We start from the raw sequence: 13969 nt of genomic DNA on the forward strand, positions 1-13969 counted from the left end.
TCCGCCCGAAATTTTTTTTTAGTTGCGCCACTGTATGCTTTTATGTTTTTTAGGCCCATCGCCCTTTTGGGTTTACGGAAAACAGATATGGAGCTGTGCCAAAGCATCCCAAATTAAAACAATCTAAACATTCCAATCAATTACTCTTCGTTTACTAACTTCCGCGGTTTGGTATGTTTCTAACAATTCGCTCCACAAATTTTTGTCAAAAACTGTATTTCTTTGTACCTATTACTAAATTATTTTCAGAAGTAGGTAATGGACATTTTATCTTTTATCAAATACTAAATCTAATTTTTAGCCGAAAATTTATTAAAATTTCAGAGGGACTAACATTTTAAACATCAATATGTGTCTATAAATAAGTCTATTATATAAAATTATATTTTAATTAATTTGTTTGGGGGGGAGGGCTTATGAAACATTAGAAGAGGCTTATTTTTGCTTTCTTCTAGTAACCAAGCTCGTATTTGCTGCACCAAAAGGTGATAATATATATAGACGCCAGGGACGGACTGTCGGACTTACCATTTTCCGTCCCAAGGCATTACAACGCTATTATATTAGATATACCTATATTATATAAATAAAAGTAGAAATATACTGAAAATCGTCTCGAAGATGTTGCGTCCTAGACATGTGCCTAGGTTGCCTATGCGTAAATCCACCCCCGATAGACGTATAAAAAAAATACATTTTAAAACCAATAGGTATACTTACTTACTATAATCACTGATTAAATATTTACTTAAAATTTTTATAGTTTAATATATTGAAATATTGTTAATATACTTTATTTTAAATATATTACTTATAACAGCTAGTGGCTGATTATTCTGATAAGCTATATATATATAATCTATATGTTACAAATAACAAAAAATATGTTTTTAAAAATAATATTAATGAATTAACTAAAGTAATTTAAAAATTAAAACCGTAAGTCAGTAATTATAAGTAGATATATTTGTGTTTTGTATATATTGAATGGTAAACCGATGTTCATAAAACAGAAGTGCAAAAATGATTTTACGTAAGGTAAAAAAATTAACTTAGACGAAAACGAAAGTCAAGCTATTTTATCACTATACCCGTGTATCACATTTATCTCCACAGTAAATATTAAGTCATAGTTTGTTATATTTTATTTATTACACAAGTATAATTTTAAGTATAAATGCTTTTCTTGTAAAACATAAATATTACTACAATAAGTTGAATCAATACATATAGTTTCTATGGTTATACACATCATATTGCATTTTTACTCACAATAAGCCAGTGTTTTTATGATTCTGGTTAATAAGAGACATTTAGTTAATACCTAATGAAGGTATATAGTGTTTCAGTTTTATTATTTTATTAACTAATTTTCTTTAAATAAAAATAATGCCTCCAAAATTAGATCAAACAGCTAAAAAAGCTACAAGACTATCATTAGTAAGCTAAACTTGGACTTATTATTTACATTTTGTTTCTAATTTACTTTTATTTGTGTGAAATAGTCTCAATCAGGCCAGAAAAAACCATTCAACAAAGAACCTTCCAGACGCCAAGTAAAGATAGCTAAACCTGTAGACGATATTAACGGAGTCCCATTCAATGAATCTATTAAGCCGGATGACCAATTGAAATTAACTGAAGAAGTACCAAACTATCCATAAACCAATAATTTAGTTATATATTTTTATTTTATTGCAAATTTATTTTTAAATATTATCGCAAGTCAATTAAAATGTCAAATGTAATCAATTTTTGAAAAAAAAATGTATTTGGTAGAAAATATATTATTAAATCTATGTATTAGGTATCTTAAAACAGTTCTCAAACTTCTCGACAAAAAAAATTATTTATATTGAACTGTAGGTACAACACTATTCAAATTCAATTATACTACATTGTCTACATTATCTATATAATACACGAATATATGAAAGCATTTAAACATTTTTCTAACACAAAATACACATCTATTTTTCTTAGAATTGATTAAAGTAACATAAATTAAATTTATGAGTATGATATAATATAATATTTTTATACGATTATACAAAAAATATTTTTATATTACTTCAATACTACCACGAATGCGTTATGGTATTTCTTAATATGTTAATTGCATGATGTATACTAATATATTAGTATTCTATATTTCTACATATCGATAATAAAATTACTATAATTTTAAAATAATTATCAGGCTATAAGTTAAAATTAATTGAACTAAAATAGTAGGTAATTATGTACTAAACATTTTTTACATTTTTAAAACTCGTATTATAAAAGGGCAATTACTTTATACTTAAAATATCACTTATAAATTAATAATAATAATTGATTCTTTAATACTCCGGAAATAGGTTAAATTCCTCAATAATTTGTGATAGTATTAATTATTATCTGATGAATGTCAAATACAATTAAACAAGGAATTTTATATATTTTCTTAAATCATTATATACAATATACACATATATTACCTATTTAATTTAAAAAAAAAAGATATTTATTTTTATAATTTTATCAATATAAACTATTCAGTAACTAATACAAAATAAATATAGATGAGATTAAGAAAATTATATTATTTAAATATTATTTACTTACTAACAAATAACAGTATTATTTTTGTAAATAATGCCATATTTTAATAAATAAAATTGTACAAACATAAACTACCTATTTATAAAACTTTTATGATTAGAAATATTAAGATGCATTATTTAATGGCAATATGCTAAAATAAAACATAATAATCAACATATAATAATATATATATTGATATTTTTTTAAACGATGGACATTAGAGTTTACACATTAGATATAATATATAGCATAAGTAGGTTTATTATGTTATACATCATTCTATTTCCGTTGAATGGTATGCCACATTCCATAGGCCATATTCAGTGGCGTCACTGGACTAATATCTAGGAAAGAGGGGGGAGAGGACAAACTCAATATACATATACAGCGAATCTTAAACTATTAGAGATAATACTATTTTTATTTGAATTTAAAACATATTTCTGTTATATTTTAGGAATTGGATGAACCAATAAGTAACATTTTACAAGTTACAGAACCACCGGAATTAACTGCTCGAGTATCATATAGCTATAGAGACGGATCATTTATACCATATAAAAATATTCTTCCGTTTATCACATTGATTGATTTGAAGACTACGTTAATTCATAGTAAATTAAAAAAAAAAAACTGAAATCAATACTTTATGGAGGATTATTTCACACTATAATAGTTATAAGAGTATATCATTCACCGACTGCTAAGTATACCTACTATATTAATATAAATAACTACTTCCATCATACTCATACATATTTACAGTCACGAGTTTATAGTTAGTTCTATACCTATTGTTGTAAATATAAATCTAAATATATAAAAATGATTGTCTCCTTATTGTTTGCCATCTATAGACTAAAACTACTGAATCGTTTTCAATAAAAATTGTACCAATAGATTCCTTGAGACTAGAAAGATGTTGACAACTTTTTTTCCAACCTCTATAGATTATTTTATAGAGTGGTTAACAACATTTTACAAATTATTAAAAAAAAAAACAAGTTTTAAAATCAAATACTTATGAACGTATAACACAATGGCAATGGTTAATTTTATGATTTGCCATCATAATTTGTTTTTTTAATAATGAATAAACATATTTTTTTATAAAATCACACATAAAGACGAATACCAATCTTAACGTAACAATATTGGATTTACGTAAACTTTTTAAGCATTTGTTGAATCTTTCTTCGACTTTTATGAGCTTACACAAAAAATATATCCAGAATTAAGAAGTGGAAAATCATAAAATGTATTGTTGTTATTGGGTTTGTATTATATATTTCAACCGAAGAAAAATGAAAATGATAGAAAAATAGATTAATTTTTAGACGGACTAAGTCGGATAATAGTCAATTAGTCTTAAGTACCTATAATACCTATGTAATAATTAATATTATTTAATCATTCTAGAAACAACAGAATGCTTTACAGACAACGATAAAGAAACTGCACTTGAAGAAGAAAAAGAAGAAATTGACCATAACAAAGAAGATATTGAGATTGACACAGATGAACATGTTGATGGGCGAGTTCAAGAAGATGTGGAGGAAGGAGAAAGTGATGACGAGGGAGATTTTCCTAATGAAGAAGGTGACCAAGGAGAAGCAGGAGAAGAAATGGACGAAGAAAAAACTTCAAAACCTAAAACTACATCGGACTCGGATGAAGAAGCACCAGTAGTTGTACAAGAAGAATCTACTAATAATAATATAAACTCATCAGCAAAAAAAAGAAATGCACCGAAAAAGCTTATGAATCAATTTAATTTTTTCGAGAGATGCGCGCTTACAGAAGAAATCATTTTAAGAGTAATTTATAATTATTATAGATACTCTTACTATATCAAATTATAATAATTGTACCTATATTTTAGGATAAAGAAGTTCAAACTACACCACCAACAAAAAATGATTTTTGTACATATGCTACACAATGGATTATTTATGATGCTTATAACGAAGATTTCTTGAAGCAGCAAGAAGAAAAAGAAAAAGAAAAAAGAGATAAAATAGCTGTTCACGCAAGTAAAAAGAGTGCCAGTAAAAAGAAAAAAAATGATGTAACTGAAGATCAAACTGAAAAAAATATGTTAATCACTGCTAAATTTTTGGAAAGAATTATAAACTTAAATACAATGGATGCCATTGCACAAGGTGTATACAATAATGTATTATACAACATAAAATTATAATCCATAGTCGATTTATTTCAATAATATAATAACATTGTCACATTAATTTCGTAAACTTAATTTATATACATATTTTTATTTAGTATTGACAAGTTTAAGTTACTTGTTACGTGTTACATAGTGTAACACTATAGGTACAATTAAAACTTATAAAAAAATAACTAAAACTTAAAGTTTGTACAGTACACAGTTATACTTTTTAGTATACTATAACCAATAAACATATTACATTTAGATTTCCGATACTATGAGGACCCATCTGATCAATTTAGGAATAGAGATGGAACAATACTTCCATTGTGGACAATGACATATGACAAAGCTGAAAATTTATACGTGACTGATATTAGTTGGAGCCCAGATTATTTCGACATGTTTGCTGTTACATTAGGAACTTGTGAGTATTATTTTCACAAGCTAATACTAAAATACCTACATTAATAAAAATATTTAATTAAGTGACATTTTTTTTTCGATATGAATATAAATTTGTTCTTTGAACATTTGAACTATAATAAATTAACAAAATAAAACTTAATAGTTAAATTATTTATGGATATAAAAAAGTACCTACTTAAGTTTTAAAATAAAATAAGACGTCAACTAACATTTGTACACATCATATTAACTTTGTTAATTTGTCATATTATATAAGAATATTAAATTGTCTAATTTACAAAATGAGTTATTCTATTTTTTATTTTTGTAAATGTTTTTTTATATTTGTTTTAAAAGTTTCATATATATAATAAAAATAATAATTAATAATTGATAATTATATGTGATAACAGCCCATTCACCCTTAGGGTCAACGCAAAACAGTAACCTCGTCTATGTATGAAGTATATATCTATTTTATAATAGCTCAAGGACATCTACCATTAACTGACAGTCCAGATGTGGGTTATGTATGCTTATGGTCTTTGAAAAATCCATCATACCCCGAATACATAAACCAGACGCATTGTGGAGCGATGTGTTTAGACTTCCATCGAAATCACGGGTTTCTCCTGGCTGTTGGATTTCATGATGGTCATTTGGCTGTATATAACGTTAGCTTGCCAACAAAAGAAGCTCAATATATGACAGATGCAGTAAATACTAAACATATGGCTTGTGTAAGACAGGTGAATTTTTATGTATTTTTAATTCTAATTTATTCTTGATTATGATATATCTAATTATATTTAGATTTTGAACGGAGCGATGATTGTATTAGTTTTATTATTATGTTTTCTATAATATATTTTCTATAATATATTAAAAGTAAAAATTTTAGATCAAAATAATCGGAAAAAGCTTTAACAATAAAAAAAAATCATGGAAAACGGGAATTTTGTAATTAATATTTATTTTAAAAATGAATAACTGTGAAGACTTGTGTATTTTGATATTTTTTCGATTTATAAAATAAATAATTATAATTTTATTTAGCAAATCAAAAATCAAATACAGATACAAAAGTAGTTAAAATAAAATTGAAAAAATACAAAAAATTACAAGTGCTTATAATAGCATAGAGCTCTGAGCTTGTGATGAGAAGTTTTATTGGAGTTCATAGTTTAATGAAAGTTGTAAAGATTATAAAACATAATATAAATATTATAGGTACATTATAATTAATTATTAATTTAGTTGTGTTAAATCATCAATTTATGAATGATAAAATATTTGTTTGTTAGTAAAAAAAGCTTGAATATCTTACAGCAATCACAAAATATCAAAAATACCTTTTACCTAGTCACAATTTTTTTAGTGTTTAAAAAAAATGTTAAAAACGTGTAAATGAATTTATAATTAAAAATATTTTTTTTGATTTCTATATTAAATGTTTGAAAATGTAATACAACATATATTATACTTTATGATATAAGTTTAGCATAAATTCACATACATTTTTTATCACAGTTAAAGTTTAAAGCTTGATATTATTAATATTAACACTTAAAAATTCGATATATCTCCCATCTATTTTAGTTAATTTGAATAATTTGATATGTATAATTTAAAATTATTAGTCGTTGAAACTTGAAACATTCCACTATAACTTAAATTATCTTTTTTTATTCACATACAATGTTTAAAAATATTTAGACTAATTAAAAAAATATGTAGGCATTTGGAATTTTTTATAAATGTTGATAAAAAAAATGTTATGTTAATTTTATGTTTGTTAAAAAATAGTTTAAAATGTATAACATTTTAACTTAAACAGATATTGTGATGGTAAGGCTTAAAAATACAATGCAAGGCTCTTCATAAGTTATTCTTGCAGAAATCAATAAAATCTCAAAAATACGTACATCACAATTTCATAAACATTATTTCGATTTCAAATTTTTTACAAAATTAAAAATATAGTTATAGGTAGTAATTTAGGAAGTGTTATATACGTAGAGATTTGAAAAATTTCCCATAATGGCATTGCATATATTATTATTGGTATTATATACTGTATATACAATAAAATATAATTTTAAACTACGAGTAAATACCTTATAATATCACAAATCTATTCACGGCGTTCTATCGTACTTCGATATTGAATTTATAACTTAAAAATAATTTAAAATAAATACGTATTATGCGTATTTAATTGAATGTATATACATTAACTGCAGCATTTTATAATATGTATAGTAATATATAGAGCATATATTTAATAAATGTTAGTTGTTTTCTTATAACTACTATAAAATATTTAACACTTATTAAAAATGTACAACATGTTAACATATTATTGTATATCTATATATAGTATACACTTATTAATTATTATAATTTATAACTGAATATTATTTAGGTAGTTTGGGTAAAAGATTTGCCCGATGGCGAATTAAATTTTTATTCTATATCTGAAGATGGAACAGTTTGTAATTGGTTACTAATGCAAAGTGAAATGTCAAAAACCATTATAGTTACATTAATTTTAGATATCGAACCTCAAATAACACTCGGCGGAATTAGTGAAACATTAATTGGTAAACTATTTTACTTTGCATACCTGTTGAAATATTTTATATTTCATAAATATCTTAAAGATCTATATTATGGGTACTTCTAATTTTTCTTTTTAGGTAGAGGTACAACGATTGCTTTTCATCCCGAAAATAGTGGGATATATTTGGTTGGAACCAATGAAGGCTATATATTTAAATGTAATACAGAATGGAGCTCATTTTTTATGCAAAAATTTAAAGCTCATGAAATGTCAGTTTACAGAATTGATTATAATAAATATGATCCAAACATTTATTTATCATGTAGCGGTGATTGTACGGTTAAAATATGGGAAGATAAATCTGAGTAAGTATGGTTATTGTCTTATTAAAAGTTAAATCTATAAAAATGTATTTAAAATTAACACAATACAACTGTTAGCCCCTTTTAGTATTTAAATGGTAACAAAAATATTTACTGCAATTTAAATTCTGTACACTACAGTATTAGCTACATCTAAATTATGTAAATTATGTATTATGTTAATACCTACTAATTTTAGTTAAACTTTAAATTAGGTACCATAACTTAAATTTGTCGGTGAATAATAAATGTACCCATGTGGCTATGCCTAAATATCGTATAAATGTATAATATGTTTAACTAAATTTTACTTAAACTATCAATATTATATATTATGCATTTTACTGTTAATTTTATGTACAAAGTATAAAGATTGTAGTGTGTTCTTAATGATTTATTATAAATTAAAAATATTTATTTTATATTTATAATTTAACCTTTTGTATTTGTTTAATATAATAGTATACCACTTTTGATATTTGATCTCTTATGGAGCGTGTCCGATGCTCTTTGGTCACCGTTCTCAAGTACAGTTTTTGGAGTCATCACCGAAGATTGTGATGTAGTATTTTATGATTTAGACGCAGATAAATATAAAAGTATTTGCTGTCAACCTATACAACCTGAAAGTCAATACCAGCTTACTAAGTTGGCGTTTAATTGGCGGATGCCTGTAATAATTGTTGGTAGTTCAAAGTAATCATTCATTTAACTATATTATTAGTAAATATTATCTACTTAAATATTTTAATAGGTAAATTGTATTTGCATTTTAGAAGTACGGTCGTCGCATTAAAAATGTCACCTAACCTTCGACTGATAATGAAACCACCAAAAAAAGGTAAACATTACACTACGCAAATGTTGGAATTAGAAAAATTACACAAAGCTTTGGACTCAACTCGAGAACCCGATACTTTGGTTGTACCTGCTGATGATGATACTACAGATTCATAAATGAACGCATATATAACAAAATTATTTAATACATACTCGTATAATCATATTAATTATTAAGTACAAATATATTATCTACTATCTTGTACATTCAAGAAAATATAATTTGTTTACAATTTATTTTACTCTTTAATTTTCAAAATGCTACGTGACGTACTCAAGGGCGGATCCAGGGAGGGGGGAACTGCAGTAAGTGCCACATCCGTTTGAAAAAAATAATATTAAAAAACATACATTTTTATCATCATATTGTTTTTTTTTTAACGGGGGGCTATATAATCTATATTATATATAATTTTTCCTATAAAGTGCTCCGGTCGTATGTAAATATATGCTGGATTCGCCCTTGGACGTACTGACGTATAAAAATATATTAAAAAATACAAGTATACAATTAAATGTAGTTTATGTACGTAAATTGAAGCTTTGCATTTCATTTTGTAGATATTTCATATTCTAATCTAAACATCAAACTAAATCAACATCTAGTTGTAGTAAACCCAAAATATAGTTATTAATTATTACTTTATTTTAATACAGTGGTGTGCTTAACTTTTTTGAAAGGGGGGATATTCATTTTTGACTTGTCACAGACCCTAAATTTTTTGTCCGTGTAAATAATATATCATTACAAAAAAATCCAAAAGGGGCATATGACACCCAGTTCTCCCCTCCCCCCCGTGAGTACAACACTGTTTTAATGCATAACTGTATAATGTATAATATATATAATTATATTCAATACATGATACATACAATATACGTTCAAATACTATATAGATACTTAATCCAATATTTAGCAGATGAGTGATGTATTGTGTATTATACATATACACAATATAATATTAACGATCAGTATTCAGTGGAACTTTATCAATATTATTAATAACTTACGACACTACTAGGACTCATATCAGTGGCGTACGCAGGGGGGGGGGTGTCAGAGAGATATGACACTCCTGCGTACACCACTGACTCATATAAATACGAGCCGAGCTCCTAGCATTTTTCAGAGGAAAAAAACTACAGTTCTAGATTAATGTTCGTTGTGGACTTAGTCATACTGTCATAGTAACACCTCAACGACGAGTAATTAGTTATTCTCAGTCTTAGAATTCATATATATGTAGCATATATAGCTGTTTTAGGTTTAATATACCTAATGATTTCAATATATTTTATTGCAAAGTAATTTAGTACAAAGTTACAAAGTACTGTTTATTTAAAATTCCCTATGCTCATAATATGATAATTTTCTAAAGGTTAACTATTAATATTATTTTTATTAGTCATCACTATCAGTTTATACAGGATGATCTATTATAATATTAATAAAATCATGTATACATTTCAATAAAATAGTAGATTTTAAATTTATTGCTGGAAGATATCAACATATTATTAATAATTTCATCCCTATTTATAAGTTGAATAATGTCTTTTAAACTGATAAAATGAAGAACTCAAATATTGCTTGCTTATCAATGACGAAATTTAATTTATATTTTTTTATTTTAAGTTTTGAAAATACTCGTTTATTCGTTTAGACTTAACTTGTATATGTACCTAGTAAGTACCTTTTTTTTTTTTATTCCGTTATAACCGACGACGCCGCAGGATCTGCTTTCGCATTACTTCCGCGAAGCAACCTAGTAGGTACCAATTATGTATAAGAGCATACTTAATTAAATATGTTGACTAATTTAGTTATTTTCATTAGTTCAAAAAGAATTTTAAATGTCCCATTCATAAATCATAATTACACATAACTGATTTAATTATTAATTTTCCCATCATTGACTGAAATTCTAATATTGAAAAATATCCAAGTTACCCCGGTAATCGTCTGGTAGCTGAGTGAACTAGACCGACACTGATCTCAACGTTCCTGTGTTTTGTTAATCTAAGTAAATTTACTATGTGTAAAATCATTATATATATTATATATATTTTTCAATTTTTATAACCAAAAATAAACATCTAAAACAATATTACCAAGTGGTATGTTGGTACATTATATATTAGATATACCCTATATCTAGCTAATAATTTAACACGATAAAATGTCCTTTCAATTTTTATTCTTAAGATTTATAATATTATTATTGTTATAATATGAAAAATCTAAAATGTAATTTATATAAAGTTATAACCATTTGGTAAGTTACATATTATTATTTATTAACGAATGATATACATATAGTATATGTGAAATATTATTTTTAATTGTATTTTGTTGATTACACAATTTAAATATATAATATTATTTCTATAATATGTACAAAACTATTCACTGCCATCAGAATAAAACTACATTTTTATTTATTTATACAAGAATTTAACTGAGATGTTAGTATCACTCATAGCGATGTTCTTCTGTTTGTTTAAGTATAATTTATTTCATTCATATTGATTTTCTTCAGCATTCTGTATTTGAGGACTATTCAACTGACATTTTATATGGACTACTACGAATAAAAGCCTGTTGCTATCGTTACGCCACGTGCTGACCATATAATAAAATAGTTACCTATATGTCTATATAAGATCCCAGCAAATTAAATACATAAAACTTAAAAAACTTTTTATAAAAAAAGTTTTATGCAATTTGTACTCCTATAATCATAAAAAATTTAGTTTTAAGCATAATTATGGTATATGCCAAATTTTAAATAATACTATTAAAATGTATAAATGTAATAGTGAATTCGGGAAACGAAATTTTTACTATAACTGTTTAAATTATTGTAATTATTTTGGTATTAATATAAACATTATAAACAGTTTTAATAACTTTATAACTTATATAAAAACTATATAGTTATTCATAAAGTAACAATCTAATAGCAATAGCAACTTATTATAAATTTACTTTAATTTACCTACTTTAAAATTTTGTTTTTGTTTTAATATAAATTGTAATTATATACCATAATGTTATTTTTACTTTTTAATTTGTATTTAAGTTTACAAATAGTGTTGTTCAGTATAAGATATAAAATTAAGGAACAATTTGAACTCTTGTCTCCCCACAAGCTCAGGCTTTTGGATACAAATTTTTTTCGCATACTATTATTTTTGTATTACATTTAATTTGTAACTATTTTTTGAAAATAATAATAAACTATCTATCTATAAGTATATAATATATATATATATATATAAGTACAATAGTTGGGAAAATATTCAGAGTAAATATATTTATTTTATTCAATAATAGACAAATAAAATTGAAGACATAAAAATATTTTACTGACGATCTTTATTGTATAGTTTATATGCATATAGTAACTGTTATAGATTATTTTTAGTAGTGTAATTTAAACATTTTCAATTACCTCGATAATTTGAATAAGTTATGAAGAAACACGAGTATATATAATATGTTTGATGTATTATGTGTCAATCGTAAAATACCCTATAGCTAATGAATTCTGTTCTTAATTAAAATTAAATAACTATATATAATTTTTAGTATTTCTTCGATTATAAGATTAAATTTAAATGAAAGTATCTAATTTAAATTCAATATTTAATATCACTGAATTAAAAATAATTAAAATATAATTAAAATTATACAACTATATATATATACGATATAATACGCAAAAGCAATTTAATAATGTTATATAATAGTATAACACTATTGACTATTTAGCATAAATTCAAATTCTCAATTCTAAAATAAAGCACTTCGTCTTTATCTATCAAGTGTGAATATTTTCTATATCCATTTATGTTATAATTTTTTATTATTATATAAATATAGTTTATATTATAAAATCTAAAATTTAAACGTTTCGACGTTTTTTTCTGTTCTCTCTTCTTACGTGTGGATAGTTATAAAATAAAGCTTATATATTTTATAATATAAGTAATCCGCTAAAATATACAATTGTATAGTTACACATCACTTATTTTATATTTTTATGCAAAAAACATAAGGTAGGTGTATCAGCTAGTAAGTTTATCACTTAGAGTCTAAATGATAATCTAAGTCTTAGACTTAAATATTTAAAAATAATTATATATTTAAATCATATATAATAAAATGTAATGTATATTATAGTATATAATATATAATCAGTTGGAAGGGACGATCTTTAAGAAAAATGCATAGGGGAGAGGAGGTTGTAAATCTTTAAAACTGCTGACTAAATGTCTAGATTTTGAAATGTCGAATAAATATATTGAGTAGTGAGTACTGACTGCTGATAATTGAGACGCGTCACAACCCTTCTCTTCCACAAATATTATTGTAAATTAAATATCAAATGAAAGGCTTATTAGTGGTAGCGCAGATCCATAATGGACTATTAAGCTGTTGACGATTTTGATGATGTTGAAATATTAAACTGATTAGTTGATACAAAGCTCAGACTTAATATTTCAAAAAATTAAACTGTATATATATTATAGCTATACATTTTTTTAATGTTGTTTGTGTGATATTATAAATTATAATACGGTTTGATAGAAAATATATTTATAGGAAATATATTTGATAATTTTTCATGAGCTTTCATCGAAAACGATTGCTTTGGAAAAAAAATTTTAAAAATTGTATTCAATGTATACAATTGTCAGGTTCCTCGGTACCGAATTTTAAAATAAAAAAATGTAATAGCTTAGACATATTTTTATAAGACGGAATCGGTAATGCTGGAACTGGATACTACGATAGGGCATGGGCGATGGCAGGCGCCAAACTTACGTGTACTGTACACGCCCAAACGCCGCACGGTGATAAATAGTAACGAACTTCCGTTTTGCCGGTCGGCCGACCCCATAATTATCGTATTTCGGTACCCCGTCGCACGTACGGTAACTGCACAACAGTCACGTGGTCACACTGCGGCTTCCAGTACGCGTATAGAAAATTAGAAAAGAGTAGGAATTTTATTGCACGAGAGGGTGGCGTAA

At 25.1% G+C, this 13969-nt stretch overlaps 1 protein-coding gene across 2 annotated transcripts; it reads left to right on the top strand.

The window, feature by feature from the left end:
• Positions 1-1301: 1301 nt before the first annotated feature.
• On the top strand, positions 1302-9166 carry LOC132923152 (dynein axonemal intermediate chain 1-like). Of its 2 annotated transcripts, none has more exons than XM_060986985.1 (11): positions 1302-1440; positions 1506-1646; positions 3044-3200; positions 4006-4403; positions 4469-4748; positions 5022-5183; positions 5651-5913; positions 7590-7767; positions 7864-8092; positions 8552-8785; positions 8866-9166. In XM_060986985.1, the coding sequence occupies exons 1-11, from the start codon at positions 1390-1392 to the stop codon at positions 9044-9046; spliced, it is 2274 nt and encodes a 757-aa protein (XP_060842968.1). In that variant the 5' UTR covers positions 1302-1389; the 3' UTR covers positions 9047-9166. The 2 variants fall into 2 exon arrangements, with proteins under 2 accessions (XP_060842968.1, XP_060842969.1); XM_060986986.1 differs by having other exon boundaries at positions 8552-8771; positions 8866-9041.
• The last annotated feature ends 4803 nt before the right edge of the window (positions 9167-13969 follow it).

The sequence above is a fragment of the Rhopalosiphum padi genome, chromosome 2 (assembly GCF_020882245.1).
Source record: "Rhopalosiphum padi isolate XX-2018 chromosome 2, ASM2088224v1, whole genome shotgun sequence".
NCBI lineage: Eukaryota > Metazoa > Arthropoda > Insecta > Hemiptera > Aphididae > Rhopalosiphum > Rhopalosiphum padi.